Source organism: Delphinapterus leucas, chromosome 9 (genome assembly GCF_059928025.1).
Source record: "Delphinapterus leucas isolate spDelLeu-1000000601 "Yukka" chromosome 9, BTC_Dleu_Yukka2, whole genome shotgun sequence".
Classification (NCBI taxonomy): Eukaryota; Metazoa; Chordata; class Mammalia; order Artiodactyla; family Monodontidae; genus Delphinapterus; species Delphinapterus leucas.
In genome coordinates this window covers 44,922,209-44,941,324 of record NC_143137.1, presented here as the reverse complement: position 1 = coordinate 44,941,324, position 19,116 = coordinate 44,922,209, and the positions used below count along the sequence as shown (strand labels likewise).

Below are 19,116 nucleotides of genomic sequence, written 5' to 3'. Positions count from 1 at the left end.
AATCTTGTCCTATTTACCCAGTAAGCCTAGCACAGTGCCTGACCCATCAGGCAATCCCATACATACATGTTGCCTCCCCACATTGGTCATGTCGCCTTCTGGGCTTCTCTTGTCTTAACCAAAAGAGTTCCCAATTCTAATTCATCAGTAGTGATTTAATGTTGCAACAGTGCATTATGGGCAGAGTGTAATGACTAGCTTAAAATGTAGTGCATGTTTTTTTTTAATGGTTTTACTGTCATAGATTTCAATATTTGTAAATTAGGAATTTATCCAATTTGTACATACCTTTCAAATCTGTGAATTGCTCCTTCATTTTATTCATGTTGCATTTAGTACTAAGTAATGTAGACAATTTACTTCACTTTTATGCACATTTCAGCAACATCTCTCAGAAAGCTGGTTTATCAGAATATATGTGAAATCTGTTGCTGAACTTTATACTCCAATCAATTACAATTATTATGAAGGAGCATTTCCTTGTCAATTAACAATTTACATCAATACACAGGTCTGTAGTGTCCCAAGCAGTTTTAATTATATTACTTAATGTAATGATCACACTATTCTTTCCTCTTTAGAGATAAGACATCAATAAATTAACTTGACTAAGTTTACACAGCTGGCCAAAGGAAGGACCAAAATTCAAGCCAGGATCTTGTCCTCCTTCCATACTGAATTAATTCATTCAACAAATATTCAATGAGCACTTATACATACAAGAACCTGTTCTAGATGCTGGGGTTACAGATGGAAGCCAAACAGAGCCTAGTCTCATGGAGCTTACAAGATTTAGGAGAAACTAATTAATTATTAATGTACAATTGCGATAAGTGTCAAGAGGAAAAAGCAAAAGATGAATTGAAAGCTGCTAACATCCCGGAAAGAGCCAAGTACAGATTTAAGTGCCTTGATAAAGCATCATTTTAACTGCCTGGCAACATCTGAGTGCTCACTCTGTGTCAGGCACACTTCCAGACACTTTCCATCTATTAATTCATTGAATCCTCCCTTGGAGGTGGATTCTATCATTATCATTCCCAGTGCACAGATGAGGAAACTGAGGTACAGAGATTGTGTGGTTGCCCATGGCCACACATCTCAGAGCCCCGACTGTCTTTTGTTTCTGGTTGCCTTCTAAATTGGCATTGACAGAATCCCTGTGGTGACGAGCTCTTAGCGCTTGCCTTAAACCCTAGTGCAGAAAGCCTATTGAAACAACATTGCTCAAATATAAAACAAACTTAGATCATGAGACTCAGAAGATACTGATTTCTATAATAACCTCCTACACATGAATCTACTTTGGTGTTTATGGCTTCATACCTGGATTATTACCACTGACCTCCCCGATGGTGTGATTTGCTAACTTGAAGGTAAAAATGGACTCCATTGGCAATGAGAAGAGGGGCAGAAGTGCCCACCTCTTTGGTTGTTTGCTCGGCCTAGGTAGTGTTACTTGTTTGGGGGGCATTAGAGCACAGGGAAAAGGATAGCCAGAATGAAGGGAACTGATCACTTGAGACTGCCTGTTCACAAGACAGGTTAGGACCAGTACACTGGTGGAGCACAAGTCTCAGTGGCTCTGTCCCTTGGCTCAGTCGCCTGGCCTCAATTTGAGTCCAATTGCTTAATTTTCTGCACACCCCACGAAAGCCAATTCCCATGCTGCTCTGCGTCTTCTTTATATTTCTCCATAATACCATCTCTGGCTGTTCAACTGCAGCGGGCTTTATGATAAGGGTTACTGTTTGTTGTTTTCTTCGTTGGCAGTAGGCAAAGACTTCATTTTAAAAGACACACTCGAACTCAAACAGCCCTGAACGACTTACAGAAAGCAGGGTGTTTTCTAGGCTTGTTTTTGAAATATTACAATTTTTATTAGGCAATTTTATCATTGTTATAAATAAGTAATTGTACTGGGGAGAAGGGATAATCCTTATTTAATTAAATTCATCTATACTCCCAGGTTGGCAGCAACAAGACATATGTGAGACTAATACCCACAGCCTGCCTCTTTGCATGTGCAATTAAAAATTCACTCTACAGTAGCACTGCCAGTTTCATGTTGCTTTTGGCATTTACAAATTCTTTTATTTTGTGGCTTTTTTTTTACCATACACATATGCTGGAGCAGATGTTGCTTATTTGTTGTTTATTCAAATCTGTAGGCCCTGGCAGCTAACTCCATTGTTCTGTAATGAAGCTTTATTCACTGTCCTGTATTAGGACCCAGCGCCTGCACGAGAGGCTGCGTTAGCTCCCAGTAGGATGCCACAGTTATTGCCCTTGTAGTTGGCTGTTTATAGTCGGAAGCTTGCGTTGGGGAGAAAAATCAACAACAACAAAGGGCCGGGTGGTTATAGTTGGGGTGAATGGAAAGGAACGGAACAGGCGGGAAGGTCACCCAGCATTACTCCGCTCTGTAGTTCGGCCTGGTGGCCTCAGCCTGGCATCCGGGTTCATCTGCTGTGGGGATTTGGTGTCTGGGGCTGGGAAGCATTTCCTCCCTGTTCTTTCTCTTCTTTTTCTTTCCTTCCTCTCTCTAGTTATTTAATTCGTTCACGGGAGGGGCGTCTAGTGCATCTCCTCACCCCCACGCCACCCCCTTATTTCCAGTGCATACATAGATTCACTAACAGCCACGCTCAGTCCAGCTCAAAACTTTCTTCCATCTATCACACCCTCATCGCATCTTTCCTCATCCACGTACTGTTTCTGGCTGCCTGTGTCTTGGGGAAGCCACACTTCATAAAGTCAAGAATGTCAGGTCCACGTTGACCAAAATAAAGACCTGCTGATCCCTAGAGCTCCAACACCAATTTGGAGACGTTCGCCTTCTGGAAAACCCCTGTCTTGGCCAGGAGGCAATCAATCAGAGATGTAACCGCCTCCATCTGGCACATTATGACATGGAACCTCACTATTAACACATTTGTGATTCATCTTGTCCCAAGGAGTGGTGCCAGGGATCAAACCACATCCTCCCTCCCCGTGGCAGCTGGGAGCAGTCTAGCTTCCAGCATGCAGAGTTAACACATTGGCTCCTGTGACATTGCAAGTAACAATTCTTTTAATTATCACACCTTCCCTCCCCCTCCCCACCCACTCCACAGACATTTTGGCACCATGGGGATATTTTGCAGCCGGCAATCAGTACTTTTCTTAATTGACTGAGTATGTTCCAATAGCATGAAGGCTGGTATTATCCACTATCGAATAAAAGGGGCAGTTGCTTGATGCTAAGTTCTATAGCTACAACCCTACACTTGTTTGGGAGCTTTTACTTCCATAAGAATGCTCTACTGTTCGTTCATGATTGTTTTTTGAATTTCATTTCTCCTAATTGTCTATACTTGGATATATCCTTAGGATTGAATTCAAGGTCTTTCCCGTTCTGGTCTCACTTCCTTTCCCACAGCCCAAACTGCATGTATTTGGGTTGCTTTGCATCCCTCAGCACTTCCCACTTTTACATCTTTGTAGTTGCCTTGCTGCCTTTTCATGGAATCCACTTCCAATTTCTTTTTCTACATGCCAAAAGTCATCCATCCTCAAGGTCTCAGTTCAGCTATTGCCTCTTCTATCATCTCCTCCAAGAACCCTCTTCCCTGGAGTACCCTTTCTTCAGTGCTCCCATAAATTTTGATATGCCTTTACTATAGGCCTGCACACAGTTTGCCTTGAATTATAATTAGCTGGTGCAAAACATATGTCTCTAACTAAATTGGTATTTCTTTTACAGATTTTTTGCATACGTCTTTGTAGCCATGTCTTGATTAGGGGTTGGCATCACATCCGTGGAGCACTTAGCATGGAAAATGGGCTTAAAGAATGGGGATAAACCTGTACTGAGTATTCTATAGGCCAGGCATCACACACAGCACTTTACATTCTTAACTCATCCTTAAAACAACCACAGGAATTAGTGGATTTCACCCCCATTTTACAGAAGAGGAAACTGAGGCTGAGAGAGGATAAATAATTGGATCCAGGTAACCCAGCTATTGAGTGACGGAGCTAGGATTCACAGATCTCTCTGATGCAAAAACTTTTATTCTTGCCAAAACATTCCTCTATTTCCCTTACAAAAATTTTAATGTTATGTTAGAATAGTCAAGATACCACCCTAATGTTAAAATGTAGGTAGAATTAGATTTATAATTCAACAGAGAAAACACTGTTGTACTTCTAAGGGAATATTAAAATCAAAGTATATTAATATGGTTGAAATGAACCACACCAAAAAAAGGAGAGCAAACCAAAGTTTATGATTTAACTAGGGGCTCAGTTTATTTAAATTCAGGCTTAATAATAATAACAGTTATTATTATTATTATATAAATTCCCACAGAACTATGCTAGATGAAAATAAGAGCATGCTCTTCTATGCCCCTTATAAAAATTAATATTTTGTTTAACAAGATGTGTTTCAGGGTTTGTTCAGAGGATAGCTTATATCAGATATGAAATCAGGAATCCTTTATTTTGTTTTAGCCTAACAGGTTGTTTTGGAAGAGGATTAGAAAATCAGTCTCTCACAGGCCCTTTTTTGAGCCTGAAGAGTTGATTATGGAAGGAATGAAGGGTGTGGCCAAGGGTGGTTGATAGAAGCCACCAAAGAGAAAGAAAGGGGGTCTTCCCTGGTGGTGCAGTGGTTGAGAGTCCGCCTGCCGATGCAGGAGACACGGGTTCGTGCCCCGGTCCGGGAAGATCCCACATGCCGCGGAGCGGCTGGGCCCATGAGCCATGGCCGCCGAGCCTGCGCGTCCGGAGCCTGTGCTCCGCAACGGGAGAGGCCACAACAGTGAGAGGCCAGCGTACCGCAAAAAAAGAAAAAAAAAGAGGAAGAAAGGGAAGGTAAAGAGGACGTGTTTCAGATGTTTTTTATCATACGGTTTATCCCCTATTCTTGCCCCAGCTCAGCCCCACCACTTTTCCCCCACTCCTTTCTAGGTTCCTTTAATTACTGGCCAAGTGCTAGTATAAAACCATTCAAGGTGAATATTGCATCAAGAAACTAGGCCATTCATAAGGGAGTTTGTGTTTTGCCAAAAGTCCCAGGTAGTATGAAATCGATGTGAAGATCGATGGCTTAGGGGAGTGCAAGGGGAAAATCATAGCTTCCCACCTTCTTTTCAGGAATCTGTTGGAAGAAAGATCCCAGTTCTTGTCTTGTGTAGCAAACATTATCCTGTATGGTAAGCACAAGGCTCTAGAAAAGTTTGAGCAAATGAGAAGGAAACTGTTACTAGAAGAGGCTTTGAATATTAGGGCTTTTCCTTCCATATCTGATCTTATTCTGGCTGTCCTCCTCACTTTGGAAAGAGAGTTGGCATTTCCCCCTCTTAGTCTTCCCTGGGAAAGTTGAAACCAGAGGTGAGGCTGGTGCTTCTCCCTGGGAAGAGAGGTTAGAGAGTGGCTCAGAGCTAGAGCAGCTGAGAATTTGATTGGTTTCTTCTGCTGCCAACTGTAGTCTGCTTCTGGTGCCCACACAGACTTCAAGGGTGATATCTGACTTGGTCTGTTTCCTTCAGCAGGTGCAGTTTGCCCACCTGCATGACAATTGCACAGGTTTCACCTTGGTCATGGTCTGATGCACTAACCAATAGGATTTAAAATTTATTTAATAAAGTATAACATGATATGAACTTGTAAATATTCTATTTTCATTAAATGACTTTCTTTTAAAAATATGCAGTCTACAGGGAAATTCAAAGTTCTGTTTCTATCATTATTGTTCCTATTGTATTAATAGGCAATATTATTAGTATAAATTCTTGCCTCCTGAAAAATATGACTATTTCAAAAACCAGTATTTGCTCTTTGTTAATGATAACGTGAATAAATTGTGATTTCCTAGCAGTCCAAAGACACTGACATGCATACCTTGGTAATCTAGTGGGGGATCTGACACCTATTCGAAGCTCAGAAAGTATTTCTTCAACGGATGAATGAGACAACAAAGATTTCTCAGGAGCTGTATCCCTGCCTTTGATAAAAAGGCAAAATCAAGCCCCTATCTAAATGTTTTCATGGAGCAATGATATGAGAGAGAAAGAGAGAGCTAGAGACAGAGAGAGATGGAGAAACTTTTGATGGCCAGGCTGTAAAGGCTTAAATAAAATCAATGTCACTTAAATGAATTTTTGCAAAGATAATGTAGTGCAGTAGTATGGACTTCTGTTGACTTGATAATGATAAAAACCTTTGAATTTAGAAGAATAAAAAAAATTTATGCCCATCAGACTATTATTTTCAAGCATTAATATCAAAAAATATATCAACTGGGATTTTATCAGAGAAATTGAAAGTTTACATGGAGATATTGAATAGAAGAATGGACCAAGATATTTTGGGCAAGGCATTTTTGTTTATTTTCTTTTATGTACATTACCAGCTCTTCCTACACTTTCCAGTACCTTCTCAGTATATTTTTTCATAAAATAAATGTTCACGCCAGGTAAACTAACAAATCTAATAATTTAAATTTACTCTTGGCATCTACTCTTATGGTAATTTCCATCCTTTTTTTTTTCTCTAGATAGAATGATTTCTAAGCCTGCTATGAAACTGTCATCCTCAGGGATTTTCCTTCACCTTCTTTTTCCTACATCTTTTTGGGTTGGATTATCCTTTTCCTAGAACTCATTTATTTCTTTGGGTACCCCCTTTGTTTTTCAGAGAACATCCTCCAGTGATTTCATTAGATTAAAAAGATATATAATCAGAAAACAAAGCTCTGTTCTTAGTGTGCCTCTTCCTAATCAACAAGATGGTGGTGCTTAATGCCTGATGCACAGCTGTCACTTTAGGATATCTTAGCATCACCAACCCTCTAGTGTTTTTTCACTTCAACTTGAAGGACTTCCATTAGTTTTTTTCATTGGGCAGTCTGCTAGTGATAAATTCTCTCAATTTTGTTTATCTGGGAATGTCTTAAACTGTCTTTTATTTTTGAAGGACAGTTTTGCTGAATATAGAATTTCTCGGTTGGCATTCTTTTCTCTTTCAGTGCTTTGCAATGTCATCCCACAGCCTCTGGTCTTCACGGTCTCTGATGGGAAGTTAACTGTTAATCTTATTGAGTTTCCCTATGGTTTATTGTTATGATAGTTTGTTGTTGTTTCTGGTTGGTTGGTTTGTTTTAAAGTGACTTCCCTGGATTAATTCTGTGAAGTCTGTCTTCTTTGTCATGTGCAGTCACTGAAGTCTCTACCCAGATAGCTTAGTGGTCAGTTAATGATTGGGCAGATTTTTTTCTTAAGTGCTTTGAACAAATAAATCTCCCACGCACTGCTGATGGTTTCTGTGCATATGTTGGAGCACAGCTTCAATGCTCCAACTATATACAACTCAGCCTAGTCTTCACTTCCTCCTTGTTCAGAGCCTCAAGGTCAGCCTGAGGTGAAAGACTGGGGTCTCCTCAGATCTTTCCTGTCATGCACACAACCTTGCACATGTGTACAACCTTCTAGATCCATAGGAATATATTGGAGCTTTTCAAAGTCTTCTGTGGGCATTAGTCAGCTTCATGTTTGCCCCAAGTGGTATTGCCATCTCAGGTAGCTGCAAGGTTAAACAATTATCTTTGGTTGCTTTTGACAAATGCCCTGTCAGATGTGGCTTTCCTCACTTAAGGACCTGTGAGTCAAATCAAATAAAGACAAGCTTAGTGCATGGGGTTTTGTCAGAGAGCTGCCAGCCAGGTCAACTAGTGACAGTTCTCCAGGGATGGGCTTTTCTGGGAGGTTCACCCTTTTCCTGCTTCCGCCACTCACCGCTAAGTCTTCTGATTTTCACAGCTATTGTTGTTCCAAGGCTGCTGGTTTTCAAGGCTCATGCAGAGCTGGGGAAAGGATGATGGGATTAGGGTAAGTTAAAATGCCACGAAGTTCACTGTTCTTATTTATATCCAGCTTTTTTTTTTTCCTTGAATAAATGCTCCTTAGGTTGTTGCAAGCCTTGAGTTAATTTCTAGAGTTCTGAAAAAGTTAATATTGACAATTTTTGCCAGTGTTCTTGTTGCTTTTATGTAGAAATGGGGTTTGGCAGGCTGTTTTTCCATTATTCCAGAAGTACTTCTCTCCTTTTATGTCTTTGCAGTAAAACAAATTTCTTTTTTTTTTAAGAGGATTCATTATCTGATCTAAACTACTAAAGTATTAGCAAGGAGGTATGTTTCCCTTGAATTACTTAACAATATATTCCTATAGTACAGCTAAGAGATGCACACACATCAGTGGTTATCATCGAAATATAAATAGGGGGCTTCCCTGGTGGCGCAGTGGTTGAGAATCTGCCTGCTAATGCAGGGGACACGGGTTCGAGCCCTGGTCTGGGAGGATCCCACATGGCGCAGAGCAGCTAGGCCCGTGAGCCACAACTACTGAAGCTGCGTGTCTGGAGCCTGTGCTCGGCAACAAGAGAGGCCGCGACAGTGAGAGGCCCGCACACCGCGATGAAGAGTGGCCCCCGCTTGCCACAACTAGAGAAAACCCTCGCACAGAAACGAAGACCCAACACAGCCAAAAATAAAATAAATTAATTAAAAGAAGGCTCAACATTTAAAAATATATATATATATTTATAAATAGGAACACATCCACATACTTCCCTCCCTTTTATACTTCCTTCTGCCCCTCTGCTGCCAACCTAATGAACAAGTCCTGGTGTACATTTCTCAAAGATGGTTTAACAATTCCATGTCCAAGATGCTACTATATGAACAAATTTCTTCACTACAGTTTTAGCAAGATATTTGCAAAGAAAAAAATTATATGTGTTCATTCTACCATTTTAGCCCAGAGTCTACCTTTGTTTTATTATTCAGTAACAATGGATTGAAACATTTCTACTAGTAGAATATCAGGTAGTAAGACACACCAGAAGGAAAGATATTCTTGGTTAAGACCATCCTTCTTTTAAATCCCCATGTGATCAGCAGTCTGTTTTGTTTCCGTGTAAAGCTAGATTCAGTGGTTATGTTTATATTTATGTTGTATACCCGACAGCATTCTCAACCTTCCTGAATTCGAGAGATGGCTTCTCATGACATTAAGTTACATTTGTGTTATTCTTGCCATTAATAAGAGCTTCATATTTTTCTAGCTCATAAGTTTTTTCCTTACAGTCACCGGTATAGCAGTTTAAGCAGTCAGGCTTATCCCCATTTTTCAGATGCTAAACTTTGGCTCAGAGGAGTTAAGTGATTTGCCACAAAACAACCAATTAGTATGCACCAAGGTTGGAAGTTGAATTCAGGTCACCTGTATTAAAATTTAGAGACCTCTTCGTTATAACCATCCAGTGTCCTCGACTCCAGGTACCACGGACTTTCAGATTGTTATTTAGTCCAAACCATCCAATGCTTAAAATACCTACATAGCCTCCAATATTTTCTTAACCATCTAAAGTAAGGGGGATGGAGAGGTCAGTTCATAAATATTTCCAATAAAATTATGCTTTATAAGAGACGATCAGGGCTAGTTATCTTTGTTTTTGGTGGGGAGCAGGGTATGGAAGGGAAGAGAGACTCAACTTTAGCTCAAGAGCTTATTTTAAAAAATAACTGCATGCAAGTTTGCAGATTTATACTTTTTCTAGTAATTTAACAAATATTTATTGAGTACCTATTGTGTGTCCAGAGCTATAAGTAACAAAGTCTCCACAAAAGGAAGAGATGACATACAATTAATAGGTGTACACATCTCATGGATAGAGTTATTTTCTCTGATTTGTACAATACTGTATGCCCAGTTCCTTAGGACATACCCAGATCCTATACATAATGGGTGTTCAATAAATATACATTTATATAATTAATTAATTAACTAATAAGGTAATCTTAGATGTTTTTAAAGGTTATGAAAAAATAAAATGGAGTAATGGAGTATAAAACATCCTGGCACAGGGAGTTATATTTTATTAGATGGTTAGGAAATATTCTCTGAGGAGAAGGGATTGGACACCCTTGTCATCTGATTTTAGAATATTCATTGCTCATTTTTTTTGAAACCTATTTCAGAAACAACCACTGAGAAAACTCCTGACTCAGAAATTCCATTTATATTTTCAAATCACAAGGAACCCTGGAATGTCGTTTCTTATTCCCTGAAGTAGAATGGCAGGAATAAACACTGGACCTCACTTCAGGTCCACTGCTGACGTTTTGTATCACCATCAGCCAAGAGACTAAACAGCTATTTCTTTTTAAACTCTAAGCTGTAAGCTTGAGAATGTTACTTAGTTCAGCTTAATTTTATATTAATTTCCTTAAGGAGCATAAGAGTGGCTTCTGGAAAGTATATATTGATTAGCAAAACTCTAGAAATCACCATAATCCAGAATTTAGCCCTTAGAAAATAAATGCCAATATTTTCTCCTTTCTTCCTTGGACATGGATACAGGACTGACTGGTGAAATACCAAAGATTTGATATGTGTGCTTTAATGGAAAAAGCATGAACATAAGGTCAGGTCACATTGTTTGTGTGACCTATGGTAAGTTATTTGAGGCCCGCAAACCCCAATGTTTCCATTTTTATGATGGGCCTGATGAAATCTACCCAACTAGGCAGTTGTAAGGATCAGAAACAATGTGTACAGAATATCACGAACAGTAGTGGTGAGCAATAAATAGTGGCTATTAGTACTGTAGTTATTACTGTGGATTCATCTTGAAAGTCATTTGTAAATCCTCTTCTGTCATTTCTATGGAAAGATATGAAGACATGATAAGTGATTATCAATAGATAGTCCTTAGTACTCTCTTAAGAAAAATGAGACATTAACTGATTAAAAAATGGAAGTCTTTTCTTTGATTCTTAAAAGGAAAGTATGTGTAATTACACAGACTTTCATTTTCAGATATGATCCAGACTATTACTAGTAACATACTAAGTGACTAATTAAGGGCTCATACAAGTGGTACATTAGAGTTTACTGAGAATTCTAATTCAGTTTTCTATAAAGAGGCCTGGATGCTACACAATGCTTTGACAACGTTATAAGATGCCTACTGTACATACAAACATGTAAATTTTTGGAATTTTTATAATTTTCAAGAATTATGGTTTGTTATCAACATATTAGTAACATTACCTTGAATCGATCATGGTTTTCAATTGTGGTTTTTTTAATGTAAATTATTGTTAATTTACTTCTTTTTCATTTATTCTATTTATGATAAGCCCTTCAGGGCCTGTGATGAATATTTACATATATTGGACTTTCAATAATTAGATTTTTTTAACATTATGTTCTAGAGTTCATTTATGAATCATCCCTACCATTTATCTTAGACTGTGTTCCCCAGAAAACAGTCCTTGGTAAAAGGTTCGTGTTAAAGTGATTTATTAGGAAGTGTTCCAAGGAAAAACAGCAGGGGAATGTGGAGTGGGTCTAGGAACTGAAGGAGGTAATACACTTTTTAACATACCCCTTCCACACACTGACAAAGGTCCAATTTTTCATCTTCTCTGATTCCACAGGCACTATCTGTTATTTTAGCTTTAAAATAGCTAGTGCCTTAAATCACATAGTAGATTCCCTAGATAGCTGGGAGAGTAGTTTTCGGATTTTTTTCTGATTTCCTCTGTGCCCAAAGCAAGAAACAGCGTGAGGATTAGTACAAGTGAATAAGACAAAAAACACAAGACCAAAAAGGTTTCTAAAATGCATATGTTGGCAGTGTAAAAACACTAGCTTGTCTTTCAAACAACTGTCGGACTCCCAGACCTCTCCTGCCTACTTTTTGCCTTTCCAAATCTGATTACTCCATCAATAAAAGGAATTATTTTAATCTTAGTAGTTTGCATATATGGTGTGGTTGTCCTGGTCACATTCCAATCTAGATAATTATATTTGCTCTCCCTCAAACCCCCTGTTGCTTATATTCCAAGTGGCATTCTTCTTTCCTTTTTAATCAACTGCTCCTAGGCACCACTGTGAGGTAGTAAACAGCTACAGGGAGCTACCCTGGAGATGGTTGCACATCCTCGGTAGGTGTGCTCATCCCAGTATAATTTGTCTATCAACTTATTCAATTTTTAAAGCACTTGGCATCCTCAGGAAGAAAAACCTAGAGAAGGGAAAATCCTATTATTACTCCTATAACCTCAGTAGATTTGAAGCACTGCTCTAATTAGAATGGAGACAACACCAACAATTAAAAAGTGATAGACCTGTGCAGAGAGGATGATTTACGTAAAGGAGTTTCTCAATAGCAAGTATTTCATTGATAACCTATAATAAAATTAGCCTTAAGTTTCAGCGTGCCAAGGTATCATACCTCCATGCAATATTAAGCATTTCTAAGTTACACAAGAGGGGCATTGAGATATAACCAAATATCTCCAACAGTTTACTTAAAAGAAAATGTGTATCAGTATAAAATCAAAATCGTCTTGCTTTTTGTGAATAAAACTTCACTGTAAGTGGAAAGAACAGAGTTTAGACAAACTTATTTCAGAGGACACATATTCTGATTGGTCTCCATTAACAGTCACTCTTTAGACAAGTCCCTTACCTTACAAATAATTCAATGTCCCATCTTCTAAGGAAAACAATCACCATATTCTCTTGTAATCTTCTGGTTTATGTTTGTGCCCTATTCCTGCTCCCACAGTACTTTAGGGACTTAAAATAAATTCAGTAAACTTGGTTGACAGAGTGAAGATAAAATATTTGAATTTCAGAAAAGAATATTTAACTTCAGAAGAAAGGTGCTTAAATTTGTTTCTAACACAAACCACTGTAGGGAAAGAAAATAAAGTTCCTTTTCTATTTGTAGCAAGGGAAATGGTGGGGAAATAATTTCAGAAACACCATATTTACTGTTGTTAGAGAAATTGTACACGCTCTTCTGACAGTTCCTGGTACTTGTGGCCTCCCTGGGATCCTAAGGAAGCCTGGAGAAGACAGAAGACATCTGGCTCACAGACCCTTAGGACTCATATGCCTTTTTGGTACCCATTAGTGTTATGGGAGCAAGGACTCTGAAGTCTGTATCCAGACCAAAGGTGTAACCATTTCCTCAAACGTAAGAACTTTTCTGTTTTATGTGTATCTCTCCAATCACCACCCAATTTGCCCCTCTCCCCAGTATGACCAGTATCCCATAACAAATAATAGGGCCTTTTATGGGGAAATGGAAAGAAGGCAAGTTTACATTATTCTTTGGGGGATCCCTCTCATGCCCTTTGCTTCTGATGCACAGCACTGCTAGAGGCATCTGGGTCTTGCCAACTCTTTGTACCCAAGTTTCACGAATATTTGTTTCTTCGCTGATCCATAGCCTAATTCCAAGACAAAATGCTTCTAAGTGGGGTCCTCCTTTTTCCTTGGAGAAGGTAGAGATGATGTTAGAAAAGGCTTTGAGGCAAGAAAGTAAAAGGGAGTCAAGAAAGGCCAAAGGCAAATTTCAGAAACTTCCCTTCCTGAATTTGGTTACAACGTAGTACCCCATAATTATAGTTGAGTATAAAGACTTACCTACAATTATTTCTAATTTGTGAATGAGGAAACCAAGACCCATAAAAGTTAAGTAACTTGCTCAAGTTCACCCAACTGGCAAGTGTTGGCATCAGGACGAAACCCAGATTTCTCTGACTCCAGTTGGAATGCCCTGCCCAAATTCTGTGCTGCAAATAACCTATTGGGATGTAACTTTATTATAAAATGAGTTTTGCTGGTGCAGATTGCATTTCATTAGAAGCCAAAGCAGATAAAATGTTTTATCACATGTGTCATAAGGGAGTGGGCAACACAAAGCCTTTCAGGATTCACTCTGTGAAATCTGATTGCTCACCACCTTGTAGTATGTCTGAGAAAGGAAATCCTCTCTGCTCTCCTCTCTGACTCCCTGTTCACCTTCGTCTTCTTATAATTTCTAAAATATGCCCATGTTACCTGTAATCTGTATATATTAACCATAATAACTTATTTATTTTTAAAAATAGATTTAGTCTTCCCTCCTTTTCTTTGTCTATAAATACATGCAAGTTACCCTCTCCATGTCTTGGTAGGCTTTGGTGGACCGTATTGAGCCAATATGCATGCTCAGACATTTAGAGGTGGGTATGAGGTTATGGTTATTTCAGGCAATCAAATTGTTGTCATTATAAAATAGAAGGCTTAATGACTCCATTTCTAGGCCAACCCTCATACTTTACACATGAGGAAAGAAAGGCCCACAGGTTAGTGACTTGTTCCAATGCCAGTGATGATTAGTGACAAATCCAGACCCAAGACTCTCAGTTCTGAATCTTCAATTCTGATTATTTTATGATTAACCAGTTCTCTGTGTAACATGTTCCCAAATTATTCTTTGTTTAAACGATATGTGTAAAGGTAAATTTAAGCAGGTAATAGCATTTTGATGGCATGAATAATGTCTGATTTCTTTTCAATCCCCAGAATTTACCTCAGTGCCTAGCACAGAGCAAACACTCATGTTTGCTGGGGAAACAAATGATCAAGTAGTTTTTTAAATAAAGCAAGCTCTTCTTCAAACAGTTAAAAATTAGAGTAAGCTTTTCTTAGAATGTCTTTTAAAAAAAATATTTCCTTTACAAAGTTATTTTATGAATGCTTAATTGAAAATAAAATGGTTTCACCTTAAATTAAGACACTATATTTCAGATTCAGCTACAATGATTATATTAAGAAGGTTCTTTACTTACAGATACTTGGTGATGATAAAAATCTTGAGTAAACTTTGTTAGACTTCTTTATCTATGGCAAAATCTGTAATTTTCCCAATGTTAAAAGGAACCCAAGTTTATTCTAAAATCAAAGAACAAACAGAAGTTCAAGTGGGTTGCAAACTTGGCAAAAACATGTCCTTCTAAGAAAAAAAGAATTCAGCCTCAAAATCTGTTACTGCTGTGCATCTTCTGGTTTTCCTTTTGTAAGAGCAAAGACCAGAAAAAAGAATGATAACATCACATAAAGCAATGGAATATACTTTGTGTGACAAAAGATATTAAAATTGCTTGTTTGAAATTAAGCCAGATATATAATTCCTTTTGAAAAGTCAATTTGAAATAGGCCACCTTGTGACCACAATCACGCTTTAAGTTTGGGTCTGTAACCTCGTTCTGAGCACTACCATTAATCATACTTCAGTTGCCATCACTTATCTGGTGCTACTAGGTAGAAATAAGTTTTTCTAATATACTTGTGTTTGCATTTCACTATTTATAGATCCGTGATTATATTTCTCATTTGTTACCATGCTTCCCTTTGCTATCATGAATATCAGAAAACTGCATACAGCATCTTCACTTGATTTTTCACCCTGTAGTAGGTATTCAGGATTTCTCTTCTGAATAGTTTTTAGCATTTGAATCCAAATAATTTACATATGTCAGTGAAACCATGCTTTAAAGAGGAGCCAGTGCTGCTGGAGCCCCAGATAAAAGGACTTAGTTTTTAAAGTGTACAAAGACTCTGTTATAAGGCTATTTTACTCTTTGTAAGGGCTACCAACATCCTCAGAGTTCATTCTCAGAACATTTGACTGAACTTCTGCCGAGGAGAGACACAATCTTATTCACCACTGTATCCCCTGAATCTAGAACACTGCCTAACTCACAGTAAGCACTCAATAGATAAATATTTCTGGAAATGAATAAATAAATATAGCAAGCTTTTTTCTAGACGGTGGCTAGTCATCAGCTTTAAAATTATTTTATTTCATTGCTTAGGAGGCACGTCTTATAAATTATGTGTTTCTAAAACATATGTTGAAAAAGATCTTCTGGGGGTATTTTTTATTGCTATCAAATTAAATTAAAAGGCACTTTTAGCATTTTTCTTTACCATCTATTTTACCCATAATCTGTGCCTTGTCGACTAGACAAGTTCCTCAAAGCCTGGTCTGTGTCTTTCAGGTCCCTCCATTATTCATCCAATGCCTGGCACAGAGTAGCCAACTAGTAATACAGTTGTCAAGTAAATGAATGAGAATATATAAAATAATTTTTACCAGAATTTAAAATGATTTTGAAGTAGTAAAAAATAACATTGGTAGTGCAAAAAAAAAGAGCGACATGAAAGACATTCTTTAGAGAAAAATCAAAATGAGCAAGGCAAAGAGGTGAAAGGGATTAAATGTGACAGATACGGAGGGCAGGGTCTCAATCCTCTGTCCATCTTTCCAACAAGCTTCAGTGGGTTAAGGTCCCTAAAAACCCAAACCTTCTTTTTTTTTAAAAAAAAAAAAAAAAAGATTAATTAGGATTAAAATTTAAAGATACTGGGAATTCCCTGGTGGCCCAGTGGTTAGGGCTCTGTGCTCTCACTGCCGAGGGCCCAGGTTTGATATCTGGTCAGGGAACTAAGATCGCACACACAGTATGGCCAGATAAATATATAAATTTTTTTTTTAAATTTTAAATAAAATAAAAAGATGCAATGCTATGAGAATACTAGATTAGCCATGGCAAAGCATTTTTAGTTATCTGGGTGATTGTCCTGGATGTTTCACTCAGAAAAGCAATAGCATATTCAAAAATGTTTAACTGAAGAGAGGTTTGAAAAGGAACTATTTACTGAGGTGGGCTGAATTCAAGGAACCAATAAGAGATGGGGAAGCACCCCTAGGCTAGGAAGAGCAAAAAGCCATTACCAAAAAAAAAAAAAAAAAAAAAAAAAAAAAAAAAGCCATTACCACTCCTAGGTCTGAAAAAACAGTGGGAAAGAATCATGTTAATGGAGCCTGGTAAAAGTGGAAGCTTTAGAAGGAAAACACTCTACCTGGAGATCTCACCGTAAAGGAGTGCAGCTATTTTCAAATAGTACCCCGAAGGAAGTGGTGGTAAGTAAGTACTCAGTGTTCTTTCTCCTGCCCTTCAATCTCTACCGGTTCCTCCCATTGACTGAACACAAGTGAAAACCTGGAGGAAAGACAGGGCAAAAAGTGACTGGAGTAGCGGCAGTGAAAGTAAGGAAGGGCAAATGGAGACTAACCAACACACAAGTGGCTTCCCAGAGAGCTTCCCCTTTGCCCCCAATGTAGCCACCACTCCTACATCTGTCCCCTAGAATGTAAGTAGATGAAAATCATAAGCCTGATTCTTGATGAAAATTTTAGTTCTCCAGCTTGGTGTCTCCAAACTTTTTTTCCTTTTTCATCCTGGATGATTACATTTTTAAGAATTGTATTTTTAATAAACAGTTTTTACCTATAATTGTAAGAAAAATAGATGCAGTTTGGATACTTAAATTGTTACTTTTGATGAAGTAGGCTACCGTGTAAACGGACTGTTGTGTCTTGCTGTCTGAGCAGTTGGCCATCAGCTGGTTAAATCAAGCAAGGATAATGTTGCTCCCAGACAGCTTCGCAAGAGAAAAAACATTTGGACCGGTGGTCTTCACAACTATGGTAGTTGAATCAGTACAGAAATTAAAAGCTTCATATAAATTGGTATCACAAAATTTGTAATCCACCTATTGTCTCAAATGGTCATGGCGACGTTGTTCATTTAGCCCTGGAAACTTCTATTCTCCTATTTTCAAATATGAGATAAGCACCGGTTCCGAATGAAAAATTTTCATTACATTCTTCCCGAATGATGAATGCAGGTTTACAATTCAAAATTGGCTCTGTGCCCCCTCTTTTTTTCTCAAGAATATCTAATAAACAAGTATCTATGTAGACAAAGGAGATATGTGTATTGAAACAATATAATCTTTATAGATTCATATAAATGTTCTGTTTCAGAAATAATTTAATTGATTAAAATTACCTTGTTTCATTCCAAGATTCTTCATGATCAATCCCCTGATTACTTTATGCCACTTAGCTCCAGGCACACTGGCCTCTTCTCCTTATGGGTAGAAACATAGCTTGTGGGGGGAAGAGGGAGCACAGAAACGTAAGTCACTCCCTCTGATTACTCTAAAATGTCCTTTTCAACTATTGTTTAGGTAGTGTGTTACATGACAGCTTCTAAAAAAAAATGGTATGAAAAGATGCCAGAAAAAGCCATGTGACTTATGTATATTTTAAAATACGGTCAGACCGTGAGACCAATAGAGAAGGTTTTTCACACTCACCTCTCAGCAGAAACCAGAGGATAAGAGCACATCAGTTTCATTTTAAAGTAGATATTTTGCAACTCAAGAATTTTATACCTTTTTAAGTTGTCATATAATTGTGAAGCAACATTTCAGATAAGCAAACTCTCAGGAAGTAGAGCACTCACATTTTCTTTCTCAAAGATGTACACCAGTCTACCGAATGAGGAAATCCTGTTTAAGAGGATGAGCAAGGCAAAGTAGAAGGAAGTGTAAATTATACAGACGTAATCCAAATGTCATGAAAATTCTTAAAAAGAAGGCACATGAAAAAAATAATTTAACGACAACATTCTAGATCTAAAATCCTAGATCATATCAAAGAAAGCTGAATGCAGAAGAAAATAAAATCATCAACAAATACTGATTAATTGGGCAGTCAATAGACATGTATAATTCTTGATGTTGAAAATCGCAGTGTGAAATATGTTTGAACTTTTAAAGTTACCACTAATTAAATTTAAAAACACACTATATGCCTTATGAATTACCAGAGGAAAAAAGCAACCTAAGAAAATAGAGTCCACCTGGCAAAAGAATAATCATTGAAAATTAATCATACTAATGATACTAACAAATATTGAGTGCCAGGCACTAGGCTAAGTGTTTTACATTATCTCCTTTAATCCTCGATTAAGTCTCTGAGATAGTTATTTATGATGCAGTTCAAAATCAGGTCAGCTTAAATGTGAAGTTATGGTCTTTATTAATACAATAAGAATAGCAAATAGATTATAACTTATGTCCCAATTCTCACTGATTAGTATTAGCCTTTAGTAATGTTGAACTGATAAATATTCTGAGGCTGAATCCCATCTCAGCAGAAAAGACCAGCATGGACTATTAGTGATGCCTATTTTTTAAAAAAGAGGGCTTCCCTGGTGGCACAGTGGTTGCGAGTCCACCTGCCGATGCAGGGGACACTGGTTCATGCCCCGGTCCGGGAAGATCCCACGTGCCGCGGAGCGGCTGGGCCCGTGAGCCATGGCCACTGAGCCTGCACGTCCAGAGCCTGTGCTCCACAACGGGAGAG

General features: G+C 38.1%; 1 protein-coding gene across 1 annotated transcript in view; it reads left to right on the top strand.

The window, feature by feature from the left end:
• The window catches only part of ITPRID1 (ITPR interacting domain containing 1), an 88,693-nt gene that overhangs the window by 38,111 nt on the left and 31,466 nt on the right, over window positions 1-19,116 (top strand). Inside the window, 1 exon segment of the mRNA XM_089917082.1 lies at window positions 7,806-7,874. Coding sequence (XP_089773208.1) covers window positions 7,806-7,874 — 69 coding nt within the window.